This window comes from Hemicordylus capensis, chromosome 3 (assembly GCF_027244095.1).
Source record: "Hemicordylus capensis ecotype Gifberg chromosome 3, rHemCap1.1.pri, whole genome shotgun sequence".
NCBI classification, from domain to species: domain Eukaryota; kingdom Metazoa; phylum Chordata; class Lepidosauria; order Squamata; family Cordylidae; genus Hemicordylus; species Hemicordylus capensis.
The window spans coordinates 29,986,782-30,013,430 of record NC_069659.1 but is presented as its reverse complement, the minus strand read 5'-3'; the positions used below and the strand labels follow the sequence as shown (position 1 = coordinate 30,013,430).

Here is a 26,649-nt window from a genome sequence, read left to right as displayed (position 1 = left end):
CTGAGCATCTTCAAAGTGCAATCTTCAAGCCCGAAGATGCAACTGCAAACAGGGGGCTCCTGGGAGCCAGGCAGAATAAGCATAGCTAACAACATCACCCCACTTCTGGATGTTGGGGCAAAAAGACCTACTTACTCAGCATGTTGGGAAATCTTCCAAGCAGTGTTGCCTCTAATTTTTTTCATCTGTGTGCAAAATTAGTTTTGCTGGGCAGCAGTATCAAGGTAGTGCATTCAGAGTGGGGCCTTCCTGATTCAACCTGAGCAGGATCTAAAATTAACAGAGCAGATATCAAAAAACGTCTGAGCACATCTGCATGCCTTAGAAGGAACAGTGCCCCCAAGGTTTCATGTGGGCTTATGGGCTTAGCACAAAACCCTTATGGGCTTCGCACCTGTATATCTCTGAGATTGCCTCTCTCAGCCTGTTGTATCCTGTCCTGTGAGGTCTTCTCAGTTGGCCCTCCTTAGTGTCCTGGGCCCTGGTGTATTGAGTGGTGCCTGGGCCCTTAGGAGGGCCTTAATTGTGGCTGCCCCTCTTCTTTGGAACACCCTTCGCCCCCAGATTCGTTCAGCCCCCTACTTGGTGGCTTTCAAGGCCCTTCTCAAGACCTACCTTTTCCACTAGGCTTTTGCCCTTTATATCATCATTAATAATTTACACAGTCAGACAGGTGTTATTAACTGGTTTGTTTTATCCAGACATCGAGTCCTTAACAAAGGGCCTGGGATGACTGAATTTTATTATCAATGTTGTTGCTGTTATTATACATATCGTCGCAGAATATAGGCTGTTCCCAGTAAAGCAGCTTTTTGTAATTGGCTGATGGTGATTTCTGTGGTCTCTATGGTGTGGAAATGCTATTCAAGGTCTTTTGGAACTGCACCCAGGGCGCCAATTACCACTGGGATGAGTTGGGTCTTTTTCTGCCACAGCCTTTCAATTTCAATTTGTAGATCTTTGTATTTGGTGATTTTTTCTATTTCTTTTTCTTCTATTCTGCTATCCCCTGGTATTGCTATGTTGATTATTTTGACTTGTTTTTCTTTCTTCTCGACTACAGTTATATCTGGTGTATTGTGTGGCAGATGTTTGTCTGTTTGTAGTCGGAAGTCCCACAATATTTTTGCATCTTCATTTGTTTCAACTTTTTCAATTTCATGGTCCCAGCAATGTTTGGCTACAGGTAGCTTGTATTTTTTGCAGATGTTCCAGTGTATCATCCCTGCTACCCTGTCATGCCTTTGTTTGTAGTCAGTCTGCCCAATCTTTTTACAACAGCTGATTAGGTGGTCCATTGTTTCATCTGCTTCTTTAGGAAGGCGGCACTTACTGTTTGTTGTGGATTTTTCGACTTTTGCTCTTATTGCATTTGTTCTTATTGCCTGTTCTTGTGCAGCCAGTATTAAACCCCTTGTTTCTTTCTTCAGGTTGCCATTCTTAAGCCATTGCCAGGTCTTGGTGATGTTTGAATTTCCACTTATGTTGTGCAAATATTGACCATGCAGGGGCTTCTTTTTCCATTTTTCTGCTTGGTTCCTGACTTGTTCTTTCTTGTAGGCCTGCTTTCTTTCATTGGTGTTGAATAGTTTCTCGTTCTTGACCATTTTAAGTGCATCTTCTGGTTGTTTGGTTCATGTGCTCAGTTATTTTTTGCTTTAGTTCATGTTGCTTTTCTGTTAAATGGCATTCAGGTTTTTGAGGTGAAGGCAAAGGGGAGGCTGCCTGGTTTTGATTTTGAAACAGTTCAGCAACATTAGCATCCTCTATTTCCAACACCTCCTCCACCTGCGCCTGAGCAACTTCTTCAGTTGGTAGTAATTCTTCTTCCATATCTTGAGCCTGTGTTGCTCTTTGTAGTTCTTCAAGCTCAACTGCTGTGATGAATCTTCTCTGACCTGCTAGCCTTTGTTCTGTTATTTCTGTATCTGGATGCTTCTCTTTCCAAATTTGGTACATTGTTTTTAAGTAACCTCTTCTAGCTGGAATAGACATGTAATAGCAGATCATTATTTCCTTGTTGGCATTTTCCGTATATTTTTTTTGGTTAAGCGATGTTTCTTCCAGTAACTTTTCAGTCTCCAGCCCTGGTTGTTCAACTGAAGATCCTGAGTCCTGTTGCCCACTTGCCACCAGATGTCCAGGGACTCCAGCACCTGGCGCGGTCCTTGTTGACCTGGGCAATGACTGATCCGGTATAGATTTATTAAAGTTACATCTCACCATATTGTTGATGGGAGAGGCACTCTTTGTCTGGCTCCTCTGGTGAGACCTGTCCAGTATGGTGGGACCTCTGGCATAGCTCTCACTTTCCTCAGAGCACGCAAGCCCCACAACCACGCCAAGGTAGTGCCTCACTGGGGGCATTATTTTCCTGGTATTATTTCTTGTTTACACAGTCAGACAGGTGTTATTGACTGGTTTGTTTTATCCAGACATCGAGTCCATCCCAAGGACCTGGGATGCCAGAATTTTATTGTCAATTGTTATAGATATCGTCGCAGAATATAGGCTGTTCCCAGTAAAGCTGCTTTTTGTAATTGGCTGATGGTGATTTCTGTGGCCCCTATGGTGTTGAGGTGCTCTTCAAGGTCTTTTGGAACTGCACCCAGGGCGCCAGTTACCACTGGGATTATTTTGGTCTTTTTCTGCCACAGCCTTTCAATTTCAATTTGTAGATCTTTGTATTTGGTGATTTTTTCTATTTTTTTCTATTTCTTTTTCTTCTATTCTGCTATCCCCTGGTATTGCTATGTTGATTATTTTGACTTGTTTTTCTTTCTTCTCGACTACAGTTATATCTGGTGTATTGTGTGGCAGATGTTTGTTTGTTTGTAGTCAGACCTCCCATAATATTTTTCATCTTCATTTTCTTCAACTTTTTCAATTTTATGGTCCCACCAATTTTTGGCTACAGGTAGCTTGTATTTTTTGCAGATGTTCCAGTGTATCATCCCTGCTACTTTGTCATGCCTTTGTTTGTAGTCAGCCTGTGCGATCTTTTTACAAATGCTGATTAGGTGGTCCACGGTTTCATCTGCTTCTTTACAAAGGCGGCACTTGCTGTTTGTGGTTGATGTTTCGACTTTTGCTCTTATTGCATTTGTTCTTAGTGCCTGTTCTTGTGCAGCCAGTATTAAACACTCTGTTTCTTTCTTCAAGTTGCAATTCTTAAGCCATTGCCAGGTCTTGGTGATGTTTGATTTTCCACTCATATTGTGCAAATATTGACCATGCAGTGGCTTATCTTTCCATTTTTCTGCTCAGTTCTTGACTTGTTCTTTCTTGTAGGCCTGCTTTGTTTCATTGGTATTGAATAGTTTTGCATTATTGACCATTTGAAGTGCATCTTCTTCACTTTCCTTGATATATTCTTCAAGGCCTCTTTTCTCCTCCTCTACTGTTTGATGGACTTGCACATTCCTCTTCCACCTGAGCTGCGAGGGAGGTATAGCCTATCGACATCACTGCGGGGGTGCAGAGCATGATTGATGGTCATGATTTTCCTGGTCTTACAATCTAGCGTCTCTAGCTCTGCCTTATTATTATTATTATTGCTATTGTTCACTGCCTAGAGTCTTTGGAGAAGGCGGTATATAGGAAATTTTTAATAAGTGAATGAATTAATGAGGGTCAGGTTGGTCCCATGAGGTCAGGCTTTGGCTGCTTGCCATCTCAGGAGTCTCTTAAGACATGGCATGCATCTTTTCAGGAGATGAGTTTTTCTTGCTCCTTTGGGGTGCAGTTCTGCCTTCACCCAGTAACCTGCTATTTCCCTGACAATGTCATCCTTACTCCTCCCTCACCAAACACACACTATTGATAAATAGTCTAAGTAAACATTAGGCTACTATGACATGCTCTAAGTTGAACTGTGTCGTGTTTGAGCAAACAGTTGAAGTGGCATCTGGATTTCAGGAAAACTCATGCCATGATTTCTGAGCCCTAAAGCAAATCCTTTCCATGACTGTTATTGGGCTATAGATTTTCTAACCCCCTTTAAGCACAACACTCATTCAGCATAATATCTGCATAGGGCTACTGTTTCTGATAACTGGCTGTACAATTAGCAACCCACCCCCACCCCACCTGGTTTCTCCCATTCACCACAAACCAAGGAGGAACTGATTGCACAGCTGCCAGTCAGAAAGAGTGGCGCCAGCTGGAGGGCTGCAGTTGGAAGACATGGAAAAGGTTGGTTATCTGCTTGGGTAGCTGAGCACAACCCTCCCCTCAAATTGTCAGTGTTAGCAGTGAAAGGGTCCTGGTCAGAGTCCTGCTGCTTCTGGAGACATTCCTTCTCTGTGAAAAGCCAAAGGCCTCTTGGGACCAAAAGAGGTTCATGGGCTCTTTGTCTTGTTCCTTCTTGTTTAACTGGCATTGTTCTTTCCTATCGACACAAACTTATCTTCCCATTAGCAGGTATTATCGCAGTCATAAACCACATTCCGATACTCCTGACCTTAACTTACCTGTACTTTCTTTGCTCTCTGGCCCTAGAAGGCTTCCTCCGGTTTCTTATTTCTGCCAGTCCCACATGCCCCTCTTTCCCTGTCTCTTATGCCTAAACAGACTTTGTGAAATTGAAATAATCTGCATTAAATAAATAAAATTTGCTTGTAACATGAAACTGGAGGTTGCTGGACCTGCGGTTAATTTTTCCAACCATGAATCGCATCACAGACATTCGTCCAGCCGTGGTTGGGCAACCTCCATTTTCAGGGCAGGGGAGCCCTTCCCTTTTCCTGGTGTGCCAACGCAACATCTCCATAGCACTCGCATTGCCAGACTGTGGGCAAGGAGTCAGCACATCTGCAGGGCGGCAGTTATTGGCCACAGTCTTCAAAGTGGTATGCCAAACACCATCGTTACTTTTTGAAATAGTCCGCCCACCTTCGGCAGGGAAAGGGAATTTAAATCCCTTTAAATGCTAAGCCATGTATGCCCTTCTTCTGGCAGTGATTGCACTGCCACCCTTGTAAGAGCCCCCAAAGAAAACTGTTTTGCACAAGCACTATTTCTGGTGTGTGTGTGGGATCCGGGGGGGGGGGGCACAATTTTATTGTTACTCAGGAAAAAGAAGAAAATGGTTTGACTTACTAGGAGGAAAGATGTATATGCAGGAGAGCAAAGAATCCCGGAGTTTGGCCCGCTGTGACCAAGGATGCTCTTGTGATGATTCACCCCAGCAAAGAGTCCATGGAGACCAAACTACACTCTCGTCCTGGGGGGGGGGCATTGCCACCAGTGGACTGGCACTCTCATGAGAGGGCCAGTCTACTGGGGAGGATCTCAGGCTCAAAACCCCTTAGTCTTCTGTCAGACTCCACACTCATGAGTTGAGCTAACCTCAAAAAGGGGCCCCTGCTTCCGTAGGCCTCTGTTCTCTCTGATTAATGATAGAACTTTTGCAAAGTGACCCTTCACACACACTTCCAGGGATGCCTTTCATGCACCCAAAGGAGATTTTGACTCTCCATGTGTCCAGGTATAGCCAGGTGGGCAGAATGGAGAAACACTTTAATCTGGCCATGGACAGATCTTTACTCTCATTCAAATTTCCTGGGTTCAGACCAGCATTTCGCCATATGCAGAACTGCTACTGTGGGTCCATGTGAGAGAAAGCGACCCCGATTTCCAGCAACCCCAGAAGAGTGAGTCAATGTTCCAAGTTGAACCAAGGATGGACATGTTCAAATGATGGGTGGGCTGCCAGAGGGAGTGTTTTGACAGTTTCTTCATGGCAGTCATCAAGACAGGGAGAGCTGTTTCTGGGGTATCCATTCCTGCATTTTGCTTATATAGGCATTCTTGCTGGGTGGCTTGTGCCATCCAGCTCCCATGCCCTGGGACACTCGTGTAAGAGACCAGTCTGTGGGAGAAGGGATGTTCTGGAAGAGAGCTGTGTCTAAAAGCCATGCATTAAGTAAATATATTAAATTAATAGTATGTCTTAATTTATATTACATAAACTGTCTTCACTGATGGAAAGGCAGGGTAGGTCAGAAAGAAAAAGAAAGAAAGAATGGAGGTAAGTAAGTAAATTCCCAAAGATTGTCAATCTGGTTTGCATTTGAATGGGAGACATGGGTGAGCACTGTAAGATATTCCTCTTAGGGGATGGGGCTGCTCTGGGAAGTGTATTTGCATGCTTGCTTGAAGAAGGTTCCAAGTTCTCTCCCTGATATCTCCAAGATAGGACAACAACAATTTTTTTAGGACAACAAAACTTTTATTGAACCAACAAATTACCAAAGCATACAGTGCGTTACCAAAGCACAATTATATACAAAGTGGTTGTTTGTACATCATATATACAAAGATTTACACACAAGGATTTGGTAACCAACAGGGTTATAAAGTATATGCAGGCAATACTGTAACTCAGGGGGGTAGGATTCCAATGCACATCAGGTAATCGGGGGTGTGTGTGTGTTACATCCAATGTCCATTTCCACAATTTGTTCCATTGCTGTTTAGAAGATATATACTTGCCTTTCTGCACACAACCATACAGACTTTTCCAGAAGAAATTTACTGTCTTATCCACGTGAACCTCTTGATCACATGTTCCCTCCCTGTTCCTATGCAGGAGCATTGCATAAATGGCATACAGGTTTACTAACCTGTTTACAAGAAGGGGAATGTTCCAATTCCCTAGTATGATGGCACCCTTAGGGGATGGAGCTGCTCTGGGAAGAGCAGAAGGTTCCAAGTTCCATCCCTGGCATGTCCCAGATAGGGCTGAGAAAGGCTCCTGCCTGCAATCTTGGAGAAACCACTGCCAGTCTGTGGTTAGACAATACTGAGCTAGACGGACCAATAGTCTGACTTGGTCTAAGGCAGCTTCCTATGTTCCAGACATAATTCTCTGCCATGAATCAAACTGTGTGTTAAGCTGCTTATCTATAATAGTTGTAGAATCCTCCAAAATTCTTCCTCTGCTTTTTCACCAAGTTCCTGGATGCTTTGCATACTTTTGTCTTTGTCTTGGATGCTATCCAACTCAATTCCCAGAAACTCTGTATTATTTCTGAGAAGGAAACTGTAAAGGGCTTGTCAATTACATTTTTCTATTTCCAAAGGTCATTTCCTTGATCCTGTAGATGACGTATGAAAAACAGGATCCAGGGTGACTTTGACCGGAAGAGGTCTTAGGATATAAATTCTCACAGCAGTTTTATTCTCTCCTATGCTCCTGCAGCTAAACCCAGAGCAGATTGCCTCCCATGGACCTCTCCATCAGGGCAGTGTCCTTCATCCTCTCCTGCTGCCTATGCATTGTAGAAGCTCGGGATTATAATTCCATTCTCACAGTGCCAAATGGAGGACCATGGGGTACGTGGGGGTCTGTCCAGATATGTCCCTCAGGTCATGCACATGGTTTCTCACTGAAGGTAAGTCTCCTGGTTTTCTGGCACCCCAATGCCAGGTTGCTTTTACAGTCAGCTACCTTTGAATGGTCTTCTCTCTTTGCTTTCTGAACACTCCACAGAAAATTGTTCTAGAACTCAAAGAGGGAGGTGGGGAAAGGGTATGTCAGGGAAGGACTCTCAATAAAGCTGAATATCAGCCAGTGTAAATAAATGTTCAAAGGAACATAATGTTCCATGTTATGCTCCCTTCTGATTTGACCCCAACACTGCCATTTAACACCCCCTAAGATATCGGAGACCAGGCCAGGTGAGTTTATGGTAAATTTGGAACCCAGAAAGAGTGAGAGAGAAAGAGAGATGGTGAGCCAAAAGGTGATACTGAAATTCTCCTCTTATCAGTTTTGGTCTCATCAATCTGAGTCCCATTTAATTGGCCAAATGCATCTTTTGGTGAGAACTGGAATGCATATCTCTAGGCATAACTAGAAGTTGCTGTGTGCTGCTAGCTGCACTTGAGGAGAGCTAACAGATCTCATCGTCTGTTTGGAATTTGAAGGTCTGTGGACTGGGAATAAACATCTGAATTTGAATTGAATTTGATGTAGTCAAATACTGTCCATTTCAGTCTGTAAGGCTGTGTGCATTGGTAATTCTCACTGAGAACAGCATGCCTTTCTTGTGTAGAAATGCAGGTGACATTGCAAGTCTGGAATTATCTGCAACTTTATTATAGTCTCTTTCTCCATTCTTCACCAGGTAGAGCCAAGCCAAGGTCGTGGAGATGATACAGCCCTGAATGGTATCCGCCTGTACTGCACTACAGGTGGAGTAATTGAGTCTTCAGTTGGACCGTGAGTGTATATTTACATTCTCTTCCTCCTTAACTATGTTGCTTAGAAAGGGCTAGTTGAAATCCTTTAAAGTGTAAAGTGTGCTGTCAAGTTGATTTTGACTCCTGCTGCCCACAGAGCCTTGTGGTTTTCTTTGGTAGAATACAGGAGAGGTTTACTATTGCCTCCTCCAGCGCAATATGAGAAGATGCTTTTCAGCATCTTCCTGTATCGCTGCTGCCCGATATAGGACCAGTGGGTTGTAATCTGTTGAATTCAAGTTGAGTCTTCTTCCACTTGTGCTCTAGTCATCTATCTTGCCACTTCAGCCCCCATAGTTCTTCTGTATACCAAGGGGCCAATTTTGAAGCAGGTCAGAGAGGACACTTAGGAGCAATCATATCCCCTGTCCTTGTGAGTTTGTTGTTCCAATTCTCCACCAGGGCATCAACAGGATCACCTGCAGAGCCTGGTGATCACGCGTACGTGCAAAAGGCTTCTTAAAGACTTTTGCAGCCCAACAAGGAAAGGGGCGGCAGGGAAGCGTTGTAGTTTGTAGAACATGAAGACCGTACATGTTGATTTGATTGTTGAACAGGCGTTAACGTACCAGTAGTTTGTACCGTATAATTGTTGAACAGGAATAAACGTACTTTACTTTTTTGAACTTCAATAAAAGTAAGACCTACCCGAAAATAAGCCCTAGTGCATATTTTGGTCCCAAAATTAATATAGGACACTGTCTTATTTTCGGGGAAACACGGTAGTAAGGGACAGGTTATTTTTATAGACCACAGCCACTCCACCTCCCCACCCATGTCCCCGCACCTGCTCCTCAACAGAGTACCCTGGAGGGAGAAGCTGGGACCAGACTGGGCCACCAGCCTCCCCCAACCAAGTCTCTGTAATACATACCAGGTCTGCCCCTTCATCCAAAATCAAATCATTGATGGTTTCCGACTTATACTGGACAGACCTGGCATGACAAGGTGAGAGTCTGTGGGAGGTTGGTGCTGCTCCTCAAGGTCAAAGAGCTGGCAGGACAGCCAGAAGGGGAAACAGCTAATAGATTTCTGACTTCCCTTCTCCTGTAATGACTCACTGACCTGCCAACTTTACTTCTTTTATTCCCCCACCACCATCACCGGAATAGTCGCCCCATAGTCAGTGGACATGCCCACTGTATCCCCATCCCCAGACAAACCAAGACACATCTGAAACACCCAGGACCAAAAAACAACAGAAGCCAAAATAATACCAACTGGCCATCACTATCCCCTAAGGTGGCTCCCCAAAAAGGGTGAATCCCATTGGTGTCACCCTGCCAGTGGCGGGCCTGCCACCAACAAGGCAGCAGCCCTTTTATAAGCCGAGGAAGATGGCTAATCCGGGCAGATGGTCCTCAGGAACTGCTGACTCACTCCCCCTGGCCCCAATCCCGCACAGACTTACCCACCGGGCAGCAGCCATCTCTGGGAAGTCTTCCTCCCTGCAAGGCTTCTGACTAATTAAATATTATTTATAGCTAATTAAATATTATTAAAATCCAGGCTGAAAAGATGGATCTTTATTACTCTCTTGAAAGCCTCTAAATATGATAAGACTTATCTCAAGGGGAGTGTGTTCCACAACCTAAGGGCAACAACTGAGAAGCCCCAATCCCAGGTTGACACCAGATGAACTGGTGGCACCCAAAGATGAAGCTCTTCTAATTATCTTATTGCATGTTGGAGATCTCAGATAACTCGAGTCTAAACCATTCAGGCCTTTAAAGGTGATAGCCAGCACTTTATACTTCATCCAGAAACATATTGGAAGCCAATGAAATTATTTAAGAACAGGAATTATCTGGACCCTCTGAGTTGCCCTGGAGATTCATCTGGCTGCCACATTTTGACTAACTGAGCTTTCTAAACTATGTACAATTGCAGTAGTCTAGCCTGAAGGTTATCAGCTGATGCACCATTGTTTTGAGGTCATTCTCTTTAAGGGATGGGGGGAGCTGTCATATCAGTTGAAGCTGGTAAAACGTGCTCCTGGCCATAGCCTCAACCTGAGACACCAGGGTGAGACCAGGATCCCAAAACACTCCCAAACTATGTATCTGTGATTTTTGGGGGAGTGTGACCCTCTCCAGAACAGGAGATTCTATCCCATCCTCCAAATTATGACTCCACCCCCCAACAATGAGCACCTCCGTCTTGCTTGGATTCAGCTTCAATTTATTATCCCTCATTCAGCCCATAACTGCCTGTAAGCAGGCATTTAGGGAGACAATTCCATTTCCTGATAATGATGATATGGAGAGATAGAAACTTAAATGATATCCATATGGTTCTGTAGCACTCTGACCATTATGATGTTACACATGATACCTCTGATTATCACAAGGTATCTTCCAGAAAGTGCTTGTAGAAGCAATTTTCTCTGTTCCCCTTTCTTCCTGTCCCCTTTCTAGTAAACAAAAAGAAGATAAGGCACCAGTCAAATCATGAAGAGTAGAGGAAATCTCAAATGTGCATGAGGATAAATCTATTAGGGCTGACATTTCCATCCAAAATACCCTTCTTCTGGGTAACCAAGTCAGTGTAGTTAAAATAAACAATCTGAAACAATGAGATCATTCACACAATCAAAACCTGTGTTCTTCCTGGGTTTTGGAGCTGTCTGTGCTCCCAGGTAGGGCTGAGCAACATCCATCTGAAACCCTGGGAGGCTACTTCCAGTCAGGGTAGATGGCATTGAGCCAGATGGACCTATGGTGTGAGCTGATCGAAGTCAGCCTCCTACTGTATGCTCATTTACATGCAGCTCTGAGACACAGTACATGTTTTGCTAGCAGAGTCTCAGGTTCAGTCCAGTCCTTTGCATTTGGAAAAGATTCCATTGTAGAACTCTATAGAGCTGCTTCCACTCAGTGTAGACACTTCTGAACTAGATGAACCAATGGTCTGACTCGGAATAAGGCAGCATCCTATGCTTTGAATTCTAGCTAGGTAAGGTTGCAACAGGAACTCACCTGATGATGGAGAAGCAAACCATTCTGCTCTAATTTGGAGTCATGTTGCCTCATCAAAATTTCTTTTCACAACAGATACAACAATACAATACAATAAAGGACTACAACAAACAACAACAACAACTATTAACTGAAAAAAGGGAAGGCAGATTTATTGCTGGCTAGTGGATATAAAAAGCAAAAGCATTATGTTATTTTGTAGAGACAGTACACTTCTGGTTATTAGAAGCTGGAGACCACTGGTGGGATAGTCTATCTCTGTATTGACCCACTTGTGATCCTCCTTGAGGTTGGCCACTTCTCTGTAGAAACAACTATGCTAGGTGTTTCTTTGCTCCTTTCCCAGCAACACATATGGCATATTGTATCCTTAATGTGAAACTTTGAGAAATAAGGCATGACCACTATTTGAATACCTGCATTGCATATGTTTCTTGGGCTATTACAGTCTTTGTTATCTTTATCAGGTGGGGAAGCTGGACAGGGATTCAATATTGTCCCAAGGGCAACCTGATTTCCTTTTCTCTGAGAGTGGAAGGCCATCAAGGGAAAGGTGACGATACAGCAGCCAACAACATCCAGTTCACTTGTGATGATGGGATTGGTCTGATGGGCAACGGACTTGGTTGGGGCAGTTTTGGTCCATGGAGTCACCGGTGCTTTTCTGGTTACATGTGTGGGATCCAGACAAGAATAGAGGGTTCTCAAGGCAAGGGTGATGACACGGCACTTAATGATGTGAAGTTTTTCTGCTGTAGCTGAACCATTTGTCTGGTGGCAACTCAGGAGCAGGCCTTCTCTGTAGTTGCTCCTGGGCTCTGGCATGCACTCCCTCTCACCATTCATGTTTCAACTTCTTTATTCGCCTTTAAAAGAGCCCTCAAGACTTTTTAAAATTTGTTGGTTTTAATTGTGTGATTGATTTTAAATTGTTGAATTGTTTTAACTTTTTATGTGTGTTTTAATTGTTTTATGTTAAATGCTCAGAGACGAATGTTTGGATGGTATATAAGTGTGATAAATAAAAATAAATAAAATGAAAAAAACCATATATTTTTTAGCCTGGCTTTTAGTAAACTGTGAATGTTTTAAATCGTTGTTTTAATGTTTATTTTCTTTTGCCTTTAATGTATTTACTTTTGTTAACCACCTAGAGTCTTCAGAGTCAGGCGGAATATAAATCAATCAATCAAACAAACAAACAAAATTAAATATGTCTTTTCCTTTCATGCAGCACAGCTGGATTTGCTAGACATGAATCTTAACCACAATTAAATCTTGAACTGAGAATCATGTGGTGTGTGTGTGTCTGCACGCGTGCGCGTAAACTCTAAATTCCTTAATTCTGAATATAACATTTTGGGGGGGGTTAAAGGAAGAACAATATGGCATAACCATGTAGGACTTGATAAACAAAGATGGAGACATTTTCATGTGTCATGCTTTCCATCATTTATGCTGACACCAAGATCTTATCCAGCACTATCACTGGCATTTTTCACATAGAGTTGAAATAAATTTTTGAAAAATTTCAGAATTTGGCAGTTTCAGATTTAGGAATTCAGATTTTATATCAAATGTTGAGAAGACGATGATGATGAAGAAGAAGAAGAAGAAGAAGAATTTGATTTCTCTACCTCCCTTCCAAAAACGGCTCAGGGCGGTTTACACAGAGAAATAATAAATAGAAAAGATGGATCCTTGTCCCCAAAGGGCTCACAATCTAAAAGGAACATGACACCAGTAACAGTCACTGGAGGTATTGTGCTGGGGGTGGATAGGGCCAGTTACTCTCCCCCTGCTAAATAAAGAGAATCACCACATTAAAAGGTGCCTCTTTGCCAAGTCAGCAGGGGTTAATAACAGAGTCCTTTAGTTCAGACAGCAGAGTGGCTGGGAAAGGCAGGATCCTACATATGAGATCATCCGGCATTCTGTGCGTGTGACCATGTCTCCCCCCGCATCAACTTTGCAACGCCTGGACCAATATGAACCAAATTGGGTACAGTTGTAGGGACACATAGGAACACCTCAATGGCATAGTTTGTGATGGTCATCCACCCCAATCCAAGATAGTGGATGCTTAAACTTTTGAGGTACAAGTGGGATAACTAGTGAACACCTTAACTGAATTGAACCAAATTTACAACAGCTGTAGGGTCACAAAGGGAAACCTCAGTGGCGTGGTATGTGATGATTTCATCCACTCCAATTCAAGATGGCAGCCGCATGAACATCTGAGGCACAAGTGGGCAAATTTGAGGACTGTCTAACTGATTTGAACCAAATTTGGAACAACTGTAGTGAGTGACACACAGGGAAACCTTGATGGTGCAGTTCGTAATTATGACATCCACCCCAATCCAAGATGGCGGACACATGAACATTTGAGCTGCAAGAGATCTAACTTATGGACTTTGATTTGCACCACATTTAGTCCAGATGTAGAGACAGTAAAAGGAAAGTAGGCTGATTAGTTCTTACTAGAACAACTTGTTTTATATCGAATGTTGAGCATAATAACTGAGTCGTTTAGTTCAGAGAGCAGATTTTCTGAGAGATCCAGTACCAATCTGATTGGTGTATCATGTTAGACTTTCTTCAAGAATATTTATTCCAGGGAAATTCTTAGAAACATTTCCTATTTTTATTTGAGTAATTGAAATTGAAATATAGCCTTTCACTTACTAAATAGCATTTGGGGTGCAAATGCTTTTATTTTAGATATGCATACCAAATATAGATTAGCAGCTGACACAGAGGCCACATTCTTATGTAACATGAAACTGGAGGTTGCTGAACCTGTGGTTAATTTGTCTAAATGTGAATCGTATTGCAGAACCATGGTTGGGTGTACCTCTACAATATGATTCATGGTAAATTAAATAAAGGTTGCCCCCTCCTTCCTCCTCGGCTACTGAGGCCACATCCCAGCCAACTGCTCTCATTGCCAGACTGCAGGCAGTGCACTATCATCGAAGCGGCTGCCATTGGCCACAATCTGCAGGCGGGGGGCATTTCGATTGCAATCAGGCCATTCCAGCTTTGCTGGCTTCCTTCGTCAGGGCCATGACAGTTTAACCCCTTCCTCACTGTACTCACAGCTCTGTCCTTGCTATAAAATTGCAGCAGCACATTGATGTGTGCACAAAATCTTAGATAGGCAGGACTGCTGAGGGGAATATCCACATGGATGGGGTTGTGGGGGGGCACCCATCATGGTGGGTACTTAATTTTGGAGACTGTTTAGTCATTTAAATGGATGTGGGTGGTGTTGGGGGCAGGGAGGGGTAATTCCACTTGCCATTCTCCTGGCCATAGTTGCCAAATATAACACAAAAGGATTGTGGCTGTTGTACTGAGAGGAAGATCCCTGCGTCCCCCTAGCAGGGTCCTCTTTTGGCCATCCTTGGGGGAAGGTGGATGGCTTTTACAAGTCTGCAAAGGTGGGGCTTTCTGCTCCCCCTTCTTCTAACCCACCCGCAAGAGTGGGGTGTTTCGCTTGTTCGCTGCCTTGAGGGAAGACTATGGATGCACTTTGCTTAAGAATCTATGTCTGCTGGGCACCTGTCTCCCCCCCCCCCCCGGCAATTCACTCCACTCTTTCTGAGATGGGGTTGGGGGATGTTTTGATTCTCATGGGGCTGCTGATGAGAAGTCTTGCTTGAACCCTGGGGCACAAACTGCAGCTGTCTGAAGGTGGCCAGCTTGAGCCCTTGCTACATGTTCTCCCTTCTGCACCCCGGAATGATGACCGCTATCCCACTACTTGATCAGGGGGAGTGGCAAAGTCACATTAGACCCCTTGCCACAGCGGCAGAGCCTCCTATGTTACCCTGTGGGTTTTGACCCTATGATCCATGAATTGACAAAACTCCTGGTTCACTTCAAGCAAGCAAGTTCTCTATGCCCCATGGGCCTGCAGCGCTGTCTGTTCTGAACACTGTGAGTGGAGGGGTGGGGGGGGGACATATCCTCACCAGCTGCATCCATCCACCTAAAGCACACATCACCCTCCTCATCACTGGCCTGGTCATAAGGGGACACTTAGCATTTGCAATGGGAAAGAAACACACAGGTGTATAGCAGACAGCAACAAATTTAATTAATTAATTTATTGACTAATTAATTAATTTATCAGATTTGCACACCACCTCAAGCCTTCATCTCTGGACAGTTAACAATAGCATAAACAAGTTAAAAACATATACAAAAAACAATTCAACAATTTAAAAATTAACCAGAGATTAAAACCTTAAAAAAAATATATCAATAAACTGGCAGCCTTTAAATTGGTGCAGCAGAGACAGGTGTTGCTGTAGCTGTGGCCAATGACACTGTGCTACCATCACTGTGTTTAAGAGCAGCACGCCTTACCAATGCCCGTGCCTCCCTGCTGCCATCAACAAACCTCTGGAGTGGGTCCACGGGCTCCGCGGGGTCTTTACCAGGCACCTGTCTGCCACCGCTCTTGCCCTCTACATGTACTGGCAAATCCATGTGGTCCTCTAGCAGGCCATCTCCCCAGAGTTGCGTTTGTTGTGCAGGATGCAACAAGCCACAATCACCTTTGGCACAAGATCTTCCTCCACATCCAGCAAGGTGTAGAAGCCCCGCCATCAGGCGTTCAGCCTCCCGAATGCCTGTTTGACCACGATTCTCTTGCTGCGCTGCCTGAAGTTAAAGTTCCTCTCTAAGGCCTCCCTGAGTGCACAATATGGAGTGACCAGCCACTCCTGAAACTGTATCCCAGCTCTACCCATTCCACACACACACACCCCGCAACCTCCACAGATTCAATGTTCACCCAGGTCCGGGAATGCAGTTTTGAGGTGAGGCGAGCAGTCCAGAAGACTGCTGTGTCATGGCTTCTACCCAAAATGGCTTCTACCCAAAAACATCAAGTCAAATAAACCATCTGCTGTACTTGGACGATCTGAAGTTGTATGGAAAGTCCCAGTCAGAAATCAAATCACTGCTAAACACTGTCCGTATATTCAGTAGCGATATAGCAATGGAGTTTGGACTAGACAAGTGTGCTGCATTAATAATGAACAGAGGGAAAAGAACAAAAACAGAAGGAATAGAACTGCCCAATGGAAGCAACATCAAGAACCTGGAAGAGAAAGAACATTACAAATACTTGGACATTCTCCAGGCTGATAACATCGCACACACTCAAGTTAAAAGAAAAATAGGAAGTGAATACATCAGGAGAGTTAGAAAGATCCTAAAGTCCAAACTCGATGGCGGGAACACCATACAAGCCATAAACACCTGGGCTATACCTGTTATCAGATACACTGCAGGAATAATAGACTGGACCCAGGCAGAGCTAGAGACTCTAGATTGTAAGACCAGGAAAATCATGACCATCAATCATGCTCTGCACCCCCGCAGTGATGTTGATAGGCTATACCTCCCTCGCAGCTCAGGTGGAAGAGGAATGCTGCAAGTCCATCAAACAGTAGAGGAGGAGAAAAGAGGCCTTGAAGAATATATCAAAGACAGTGAAGAAGATGCACTTCAAATGGTCAATAACGTGAAACTATTCAACATCAATGAAACAAAGCAGGCCTACGAAAAGAGAACAAGTCAAGAACCGAGCAGAAAAATGGAGAAATAAGCCCCTGCATGGTCAATATTTGCACAATATAAGAGGAAAATCAGACATCACCAAGACCTGGCAATGGCTTAAGAATGGTTACTTGAAGAAAGAAACAGAGGGTTTAATACTGGCTGCGCAAGAACAAATGCAATAAGAGCAAAAGTCGAAAAATCAACCACAAAGAGCAAGTGCCGCCTTTGTAAAGAAGCAGATGAAACTGTGGACCACCTAATCAGCTGTTGTAAAAAGATCGCACAGACTGACTACAAACAAAGGCATGACAAAGTAGCAGGGATGATACACTGGAACATCTGTGAAAAATACAAGCTACCTGTAGCCAAAAATTGGTGGGACCATAACATTGAAAAAGTGGTAGACAATGAAGATGTAAAAATATTATGGGACTTCTGACTACAAACAGACAAACATCTGCCACACAATACACCAGATATAACCGTAGTCGAGAAGAAAGAAAAACAAGTCAAAATAATCGACATAGCAATACCAGGGGATAGCAGAATAGAAGAAAAAGAAATAGAAAAAAATCACCAAATACAAAGATCTACAAATTGAAATTGAAAGGCTGTGGCAGAAAAAGACCCAAATCATCCCAGTGGTAATTGGCGCCCTGGGTGCAGTTCCAAAAGACCTTGAAGAGCACCTCAACACCATAGGGGTCACAGAAATCACCATCAGCCAATTACAAAAAGCAGCTTTACTGGGAGATGTGTCTGGGAGAGCGAAAAATTGGATATGGAGTGGGGCAGCAATATCACGGGTAGCGGGCAGAGGGAGGTATGGCGGTGGGAGTTGGGCAGGCCGTTACAGGGGGAAACGGTCCAGGCAATTGAGGCCTATTCCTTTTTCCGGCCCTTCTCCCAACCCTCTGACCCTAGGGAGCTCTGAGAACACTCCTTCGAGGATTAGGGTGCTGCTGCTGAATGCCAGGTCAGTTAACGCAAAAACATCTCTCATCCACGATCTGATTTTGGATGAGCGTGCTGACCTGGTATGCGTGACGGAGACCTGGTTGGATGCGCTGGGCAGGGTTGGTCTCTCTCAGCTTTGTCCTCCAGGTTTCCAGATCGTGCAGCAGCCCCGCCTCGAGGGTCGGGGAGGAGGCGTTGCAGTCATCTTTCGAGAGACCTTCCCCGTTTCCAGGTGCCCGGTCAGGCAATCTCAGAATTTTGAGTGTTTGTCCTTGAGGGTGGGCCTCCGAGATAGGCTGGGGATTCTGCTGGTGTACTGACCACCCCGCTGCACTTCAGTCTCCCTACCTGAGCTGGCGGGGGTGGTCTCGGAGGTGGCCTTGGGTTCCCCCAGGCTTATTGTTTTGGGGGATTTCAATGTTCACGCTGAGGCCCCCCTAGTGGGTGCGGCTCAGGATTTCATGGCCTCCATGGCAACCATGGGCCTGTCTCAATTGGTATTGGGCCCTACCCACGTGGCGGGACACACTCTGGATCTGGTTTTTGCCGACTGGAAAATAAATGATCTGGAGGTGGGAGAATTTGAGACCATTTCCTTGTCATGGACAGATCATCACCTGGTGGGGTTTAGTTTGACTGCTCTGTCTGCCCTCTGCAGGGGTGGTGGGCCAATGAATATGGTCCGCCCCCGGAGGCTTATGGATCCGCTCAGATTTCAGACGGCCCTCGGGGAGTTTCCAGTGTCCAGAGCTGGTGACCCTGTCGAGGCCTTTGTTGATCTCTGGAATGGAGAGATGGCCCGGGCTGTTGACACGGTTGCCCCCAAGCGCCCTCTCTGGCTTGGTGGAGCCTGTTCTGCTCCTTGGTTTTCCTCGGAGCTTAGGGCGATGAAGGAACTCGGACGATGGCTGGAACGACGTTGGAGGAAGAGTCGTCCTGAATCCGATCGAACACGGGCTAGAGCCCATTTTAGGGACTTCGCCGTGGCGGTGGGGGTGGCGAAGAAATGTTTTTTCTCCACCTCCGTCTGCTCAGTGCAGACAAACAGAGCTGTTTCGTGTGGTGAAAACCTTGCTCCACACATCCCCCTGGACAATGGGGGAGGAGTCATCTACAGCTCTTTGTGATCGGTTTGTCTGTCGCTTTGCAGATAAAGTCGCTTGCATCCGTGCTGACCTGGACTCCAGAGTTTTGGCAGTTCCGGCAGACGTGCCTTTGGTACCATCTGGTCCCATTGTGTTGGATTCTTTTTGGTTGGTGTGGCCTGAGGATGTGGACAAGATCCTGGGCAGTGTGCGGGCGACTTCGTGCGCTCTTGACCCTTGCCCTTCATGGCTAATAAAAGCTGCCAAGGAGGGGACAGGCAGATGGCTGGAGGTGATCGTTAATGCTTCATTAAGGGAGGGCAGGATACCATCGTGCCTCAAGGAGGCGGTGGTAAGACCTCTATTAAAAAAGCCCTCCCTTGATCCCTCCAACCTGGACAACTATAGACCTTTGTCTAACCTTCCCTTTTTGGGCAAGGTGATAGAGCGTGTGGTGGCGTCCCAGCTGCAGAGGGTCTTGGATGATACGGATTATCTGGGCCCTTTTCAATCTGGCTTCCACTCCGGGTATGGGTATGGGACTGAGACTGCCTTGGTTGCTCTAGTGGATGACCTATGCCGGGAACTAGACAGGGGGAGTGCATCCCTGTTGGTTCTGCTGGACCTCTCGGCGGCGTTCGATACCATCGACCATGGTATCCTTCTGGGCCGCCTCTTGAGTATGGGAATTGGAGGCACTGCGTTGCAGTGGTTCCGGTCCTTTCTTGAGGGGAGGGTCCAGAAGGTGGTGCTGGGGGACTACTGCTTGGCCCTGTGGCCGTTGGCCTGTGGGGTCCCGCAGGGTTCGGTCTTGTCCCCCATGCTGTTTAACATCTATATGAAGCCGCTGGGAGAGGTCATCTGGGGATTTGGACTGAGTTGTCAGCAATATGCAGATGACACTCAGCTCTATCTCTCCTTGTCATCTGATCCTAGGGAGGCAGTGGATGTCCTGAATCGGGGGCTGGAGGCCATGAGGGGTTGGATGTGGGCTAATAAACTGAAATTGAATCCGGATAAGACGGAGGTACTGTTGGTCAGTAGGAGAGCCAATCGGGATGAGGAGATTTCACCGGTTCTGGATGGGGTTGCACTCCCCTTGAAGGAGCAAGTACGCAGCTTGGGGGTACTACTGGACCCGGCTCTGCTTTTGGAGGCTCAGGTGGAGGGGGTGGCCAGGGGTGCCTTTGCACGGCTTCGGCTGGTGCGCCAGCTGCGTCCCTTTCTCAAGAAGGCAGATCTGGCCATGGTTACCCACGCCTTAGTCACGTCGCGGCTGGATTACTGTAACACGCTCTACGTGGGGCTGCCCTTGAAGAATATCCGGAAACTGCAGCTAGTGCAGAACGCGGCAGCAAGGGTTTTATCCGGAGCTGCCCGTTGGGAACACATCACCCCCATTTTGAAAGAGCTGCACTGGCTGCCAGTTTGTTTCCGGGTCCAATTCAAGGTGCTGGTTTTGACCTTTAAAGCCCTAAACGATTTGGGCCCGGGGTATTTGAGGGACCGCCTGCTCCCAAGGGTTGCTGCCCGCTTGATGAGGACATCTGAGGGGGCCCTGCTCCGGATGCCGACAATGAGAGAGGCCTGGCTGTCGTGCACTCGGGTCAGGGCCTTCTCTGTTGCTGCTCCTAGACTCTGGAATGCTCTCCCAGTCGCCATTCATTCCGCGGACTCCATCACAGCTTTTAGAAAGCTTGTAAAAAAATTTGGCTTTTTACCCAGGCTTTTACATAATCATTATTTACTGCTGCTTTTGTGTGTTTTTATCTGTTGTCTTGTTTTTATGCTTGTTTTTAGCTTGATGTTTTTACTGCTTTTTATTGTATGTTTTAATTTTTGTAAACTGCCTTGGGGTTTTCTTTTAATGAAAGGCAGTATAGAAATGTAAAAATAAATAAATAAAATAAATAAAACATTTCCACACACTACCTGTCAGGTGGACCCAGAGCAGAGCAAAAGAATGGATCAAGAGGGATTCCCTTACTCATTACCTCTAATCCTTAAGCCCCTACTGGTCAGTAGCAAAAACAAGGGCAGAGAGCCAATGCTCGAAAAGTCACATTTCCAACATGTTCCATGCAAGCCAGCCCCCTTTTCCACAGGGACCAAAGGCTGCAAAATGAATAGTGCAGCGTGATAGTTGAAGGGCAGTTCCAGATAGGGACGGAGGGCGTACCTCAGGTTCAAATGAGCTACTTCTAACCAACTGAAGTATGTAACCATTTGTGGCACCAAATTTCACATTCCAGCTACAGCTTGGGCTGCTTGAGCCGCAGGTTCTCCTGTAAGTGTGGAAAACACACACACACAAACACACACACACACACACACACATCATTGATCCAGAAAGGTGGCCCAAGCAGATGAGACAGGCTCAGGGAAATGTGTCTGGTAGGAACAAGGAAACAGAAGAAGGCTTCCAGGGCCAAAGAGCAAAACAGGAGCAAGCAGGCCATAGCCAAGCAAAGTACTGAGTTGCCTATCTATCTATCTATCTATCTATCTATCTATCTATCTCCCCTTCTCTTTGAAGCCCACTGTGATTTATAGAATTATGCCCCTGTGGGTCATGAAGGGACATATTTTCAGAAGTCACCGTGGGATTTTGGAGAAAGGGGGAAATAGATGAAAATCGTCCCTTCCCTGGAACACATGCTGCTCATTCAGATTCACTCTGTGTGAATACGAAAGGAAAGGAAATATTGTGCCATCGAGTCAGTGTTGACTCCAGGCAACCACAGGGCCCTGTGGTTTTCTTGGTTGAATATAGGAGGGGTTTGCCATTGCTTCCTCCCACACAGTGTGAGATTATGCCTTTCAGCACCTTCCTATATTGCTGCTGCTGAAATAGTTGTTTCCTATAGTCTGGGAAATGTACCAGCAGGGATTTGAACTGACAGCTGCCTCTCACTCCCTAGGCATGTTGCTTCCCCACTGCACCATCACATGGCTGCCCCATACAAGAAGCCGTGAAAAGGATGGCACAGCCTGTCCCTGCAACACACAGCCATTTCCACACCATATTCCTCTGCAAACCCCCAAAACTTTGGAGAAGAATACTCCTTGCTCCTTCTGCTGGGTGGACGTACCCAAAGGAAGCCTCACTTTTCAACAGGAGTCTCAAATGGTAGAATCTTTGCTGGTTAATCACACAGAATGGTTGGCTAATAGGAGCAGTTTGCCTATCAAAGGACTTGTGATGGTTCACCAGGAACAGAACAAAGAACTCTGAAAACAGTGGGTGGATGTGCAAAGTCAAGTATTCTAGGGGACAATGCATTTTCTGGCACTTGAGCTGAGCTCAGGGAGCCAGATACTGGACATGTAATTGGCACTATTTTCATTTTTGTCTCAGGGTAAATTAATTTGCTCTCTGAACTAATGTACTCAGATATCATTAGTAAAATCTGAATTCCTAAACTAGAAACTGACAACTTCTGAAACTATGTTTTATAGTTGCTTTCCTCACAAACACAAAATAATCTCATATAGATTTGAATAAGAGCTTATTCAGAAACAATTCCATTTTTCTCCTTCTCCTTTCCCTCCCTTTACTTTCTGATTCCACCCCACAAAAGAATCCCCACTGGGACAAACTTCTAAACAACAAAACATAAATGATACTGGATAGAATACAACACATTACTCCCATTTATAACAACCAGAATTGGATTGATTTAAAAATCAGTGATAAAGTCTTGAAGCCATTTACATGGTATCCTGTCATGTACACCTCTCCTAATTCTTTAGTTGTCTGGCACAGGAGCTGTTAGTGATGTTCTTCCTGGCAAAAAGGATTGTCCGTCACTTTCATCAACCGCCTCTGTGAGGTCAATGCTGGAGGCAAGATCAAAGTCAACTTCCCCTCTTGAGACCAAAGTCCCTTCCCTCCTTTCTCATAGGCCACGTTTGCATGTAACACGTGATGGAGAAATTCTGGGAATTCTGGGTTCATTTAATGAGCAGAGGCCCTCACCATCCATCAGGTTCAAGCTTTATTGATCACAGCATGTCAGGTATCTCTCTTTCAAGAGCACAGACACAGGCTTTTGGCAAGAGTCTTTTAGACTGTTTACGTACAGGCTATAGGATTGAGTACAGAGCCTATCAGAGGCCAAAGTTTCATGGTATACACCAGTCATACTAGTACAAGCAAAATAGCCATTGGTAAAAGCTTAGCCATTGGTATCCTGCAGGAGAGAGAAGAGGGCCACCATCTGCCCCAAGGCAGACCCCAGGGTGAGAGACTGGGTGCCTGCCTGTCTGCTTCTCCTGCTGCACCCCCTGTTTGCTATCTGCCTCCCAGGACTGGCTGCTGTGCTGAGGTAAGGCCTTGCAGGATTCAGGCCCAGGAAGGAGGGTGACGTGGCAGTTTCCTGGATTCCATCTGCCTAGAGCTGCCTGCTGAGGGCTATATAAGGTGCTGCCAGTGGCGGCGGGCCCATGACTGGTGGGATCGCCACCAAAGGGGTGACACCAAAGGGGGTTGCCCCTTTGGGACAGCCACTTCAGGGGAGAGTGAGGGCTAGGGCCAGGTCTCCTGGCCCAGGTATTTGTATGTTGGGGGGCATTATTGACAATAGTATCCTTCTGGAGCATCTGAGGGGGCTGGGAGTTAGAGGCACTGCTTTGCATTGGTTCTGCTCCTACATCTCAGGCAGGTTCCAGATGGTATCCCTTGGAGACTGCTGCTCTTCAAAATCTGAACTTTTGAATGGTGTGCCTCAGGGCTCCGTATTATCTCCAAAGTTGTTTAACATCTACATGAAACTGCTGGGAGAGATCATCAGGAGATTTGGTTCAGGGTTGGGGCTGGATGACGGATAACAAACTGAGACTGGATCCAGATAAGACGGAGGTACTCATTGTGCGGGATTGAAACTCAAGAGACTATCTTGATCTGCCTGTTTTGGATGGGGTCATACATTCCCAGAAGGAACAGGTTTGCAGTCTAGGGGTTCTTCTGGATCCAAGCCTCTCCCTGGTCTCCCAGGTTGAAGTGGTGGCCAGAGGTGCCTTCTATCAGCTTCGGCTGATACACCAGCTGCGTTCATTTCTTGAGAAAAATGACTTCAAAGCAGTGGTACATCTGCTGGTATCCTCCAGACTAGATTACTGCAATGCGCTCTATGTGGGGCTGCCCTTGTATGTAGTCCGGAAACTACAGTTGGTCCAGAATGCGGCAGCCAGATTGGTCTCTGGGTCATCTCAGAGAGACCATATAACTGCTGTACTGAAGGAGCTACACTGGCTGCCAATACGTTTCTAGGCAAAATAAAAGATTTTGGTTATAACCTATAAAGCCCTAAAGAGCTTGGGCCCTGGGTATTTAACAGAACGTCTTCTTCGTCATGGACCCCACCTCCCACTGAGATCATCTGGAGAGGTTCGTCTGCTTTTGCTACCAGCTCATCTGGTGGCCACTCAGGGACGGACCTTCTCTGCTGCTGCCCCGAGGCTTTGGAATGCTCTCCCTAGTGAAATGCCTCCCCATCTCTGACAGCTTTTTAAAAGTCTTTAAAGACGCATTTGTTCCTCAAGCTTTTAATTAATATTGTTTTAATGGCTTTAATGCTGTTTTTAAATGTTTTTTTAAAAAGCTTTAAATTGTTTTGATGTTTTAAACTTTTTCCTTTTGTTTTAACTAAAGTTTTACTTTCTCTTTTATTTTGTTGTAAACCGCCAGAGACGTATGTTTTGGGCAGTATAATAATGTGTTAAACAAATAAATAAATAAAGAAAAGGGCCCCCTGTAACAGCAGAGTGTGGAAACTTGTGACCTTTAGGGCTTAGGTAGGTTACACAACTCGATGAAAGGGAACAGTGAAATTTTCCTTGATCACATGGAACTGCAGTTAAATGGGGCAGAGGTTTGAATTCCTGAAAGCGAACTGAGGTTTGCCTCACCAAACTCCACTTTGAACCTTCAGTTTTTCCTGTGTTTCACTGCCATAACCTGAGGTTTTTTGGCGACAGTGTTCCGTTTGAATGTGGATGCAGCCATAACTGTGGCAACATTCATTTTCTGGAACTGTAATCATAGAGAGGGTGGAGCAGACCCACTCAGGAGTGGGCCCGCTCCATGCCTGTGTTGCTTCTCACTGGCCAGCCCTCCAAATACTTAGTTGTGCTAAGATGTCTTGTCCCTTCTCAGCCTGTCAAATGGCAAAGTCACAAAGGGTATACACCAATCATATTAGCCCTCTGACTCTTGTCTCCACTCCCCTTCCTGGCAATCAGGAGAGAAAGGGGATGGGATGGCAAGATGGGCACTATGTGCTTTGTTCTCTGAAAGTGAAGCAATCAAGATGTATATTTACAGGCACATGCACTCGAGGTGGAAACAGAAGCAGGGCAACCACATTAGAGTGCTGGCATGGCAACATATGGCAGGTATTACTAAGAGAGCCTGTTTGGGGGCTCCCAGGAGCACTCCTGTTCCTGCTTTGGAGCTGTGGGCTTGTAGTCTCCAATTTTGCTTCTCAGATTGCACGGGACTGTGATATCTCTGTTTGGTTTGCATGAGCTACCATGTAGATGGACCACTACCTGGTTAAGGTTGGTCTCACAGCCGCAATCCACCCCTGCACTGGTGGTGGACCTGTTAGGATGGTCCGTCCAAAAAGGCTGCTGGACCCAGTGGGATTGCAAAAGGCCTTGGAGGATTTTGACGTTGGTGCAGCCGGTGATTCTGTCGATACCCTGGTGGGAACCTGGAACAGGGAACTCAACAGGACAGTACACATGATTGCTACCAAGCATCCCTTCCGACCTGCTGCAAAAATGGCCCCTTGGCATACTGAGGGGCTGTGGGGGCTGAAGCGGTTGGGTAGGCGACTAGAGTGCAAGTAGAGGAGAATTCGGTTTGAATCTGACAGGATTCAACATGTGACCCATTTGAAGGCTTATGCGTTGGCAATGGGTGCAGCAAAAAAGAGATTCTGGTCTGCACGCATAGCAGCTGCAGGTTCACGCTCGGCGGAGCTATCCCGGGTTGTGAGGAGTTTGCTTTCTGCTCCTTCTACACTAATCCCTCAACCTACGAACTACTCAACTTACGTTTTTTTCGAGTTACAAGTGAAAAAAAGTTTGGAAGTAGTTGCTTACTGGAAGTAGTTGCTTACTGGACCTATGAATGTTTGGATGCGGCTTCCTCGAATTACGAGTGCTTTGGGACTTCTGTGGTGCGCTCCTCGACTTACAAAAATTTCGACCTCCGAACGTGGATTCAGAATGGATTATTTACGTAAGTCGAGGGACCACTGTACTTCCAATCAGTCCCCGGGGTTGCTCTGCTGTGATGCCTTTAATGGGTTCTTTGCAAATAAGATCGCCTGTATTCGGGCTGACTTGGACTCCACTATTTCTGCATGCTCTATGGAGGAGGTGTCCAGCAATCCCTCTTGCAGTATTAGATTGGATCAGTTTCAATCTGTGACTCCTGAGGATGTGGACAAGCTGCCTGGGGCGGTGTGGCCTACCACCTGTTCTCTTGGTCCTTGCCCAACTTGGCTGCTTCTATCTAGCAGGGAGATTGTTGGAGGTGGCCTACGTAATATTGTAAATGCATCACTGAGGGAGGGTAGGGTGCACCCCTGCCTGAAGGAGGCAATGGTTAGACCACTCTTAAAGAAGCCTTCCCTGGACCGCTTAGCAATGGACAGCTACAGGCCAATCTCCAGTCTCCCTTGGCTGGGCAAGGTGATTGAGAGGGTGCCGGCCGACCAGCTCCAGGCAGTCTTGGAGGAAATTGATTATCTAGACCCATTTCAAAGTGGCTTTAGAGCTGTCTATGGGGT

The 26,649-nt window shown here is 45.7% G+C and overlaps 2 protein-coding genes across 2 annotated transcripts in view; both read left to right on the top strand.

The window, feature by feature from the left end:
- The window catches only part of LOC128350307 (vitelline membrane outer layer protein 1-like), a 42,950-nt gene extending 30,435 nt beyond the window's left edge, over nt 1–12,515 (top strand). Inside the window, exons 2-4 of the mRNA XM_053308408.1 lie at nt 7,205–7,397; nt 8,133–8,227; nt 11,693–12,515. Of these exons, the coding sequence (XP_053164383.1) occupies nt 7,230–7,397; nt 8,133–8,227; nt 11,693–11,987 (558 nt within the window). The 5' untranslated portion in view covers nt 7,205–7,229 and the 3' untranslated portion in view covers nt 11,988–12,515. The remainder of the gene's footprint in view (nt 1–7,204; nt 7,398–8,132; nt 8,228–11,692) is intronic.
- LOC128350309 (vitelline membrane outer layer protein 1-like) overlaps nt 1–26,649 on the top strand; it is a 381,353-nt gene that overhangs the window by 100,290 nt on the left and 254,414 nt on the right. The window lies entirely within an intron of this gene.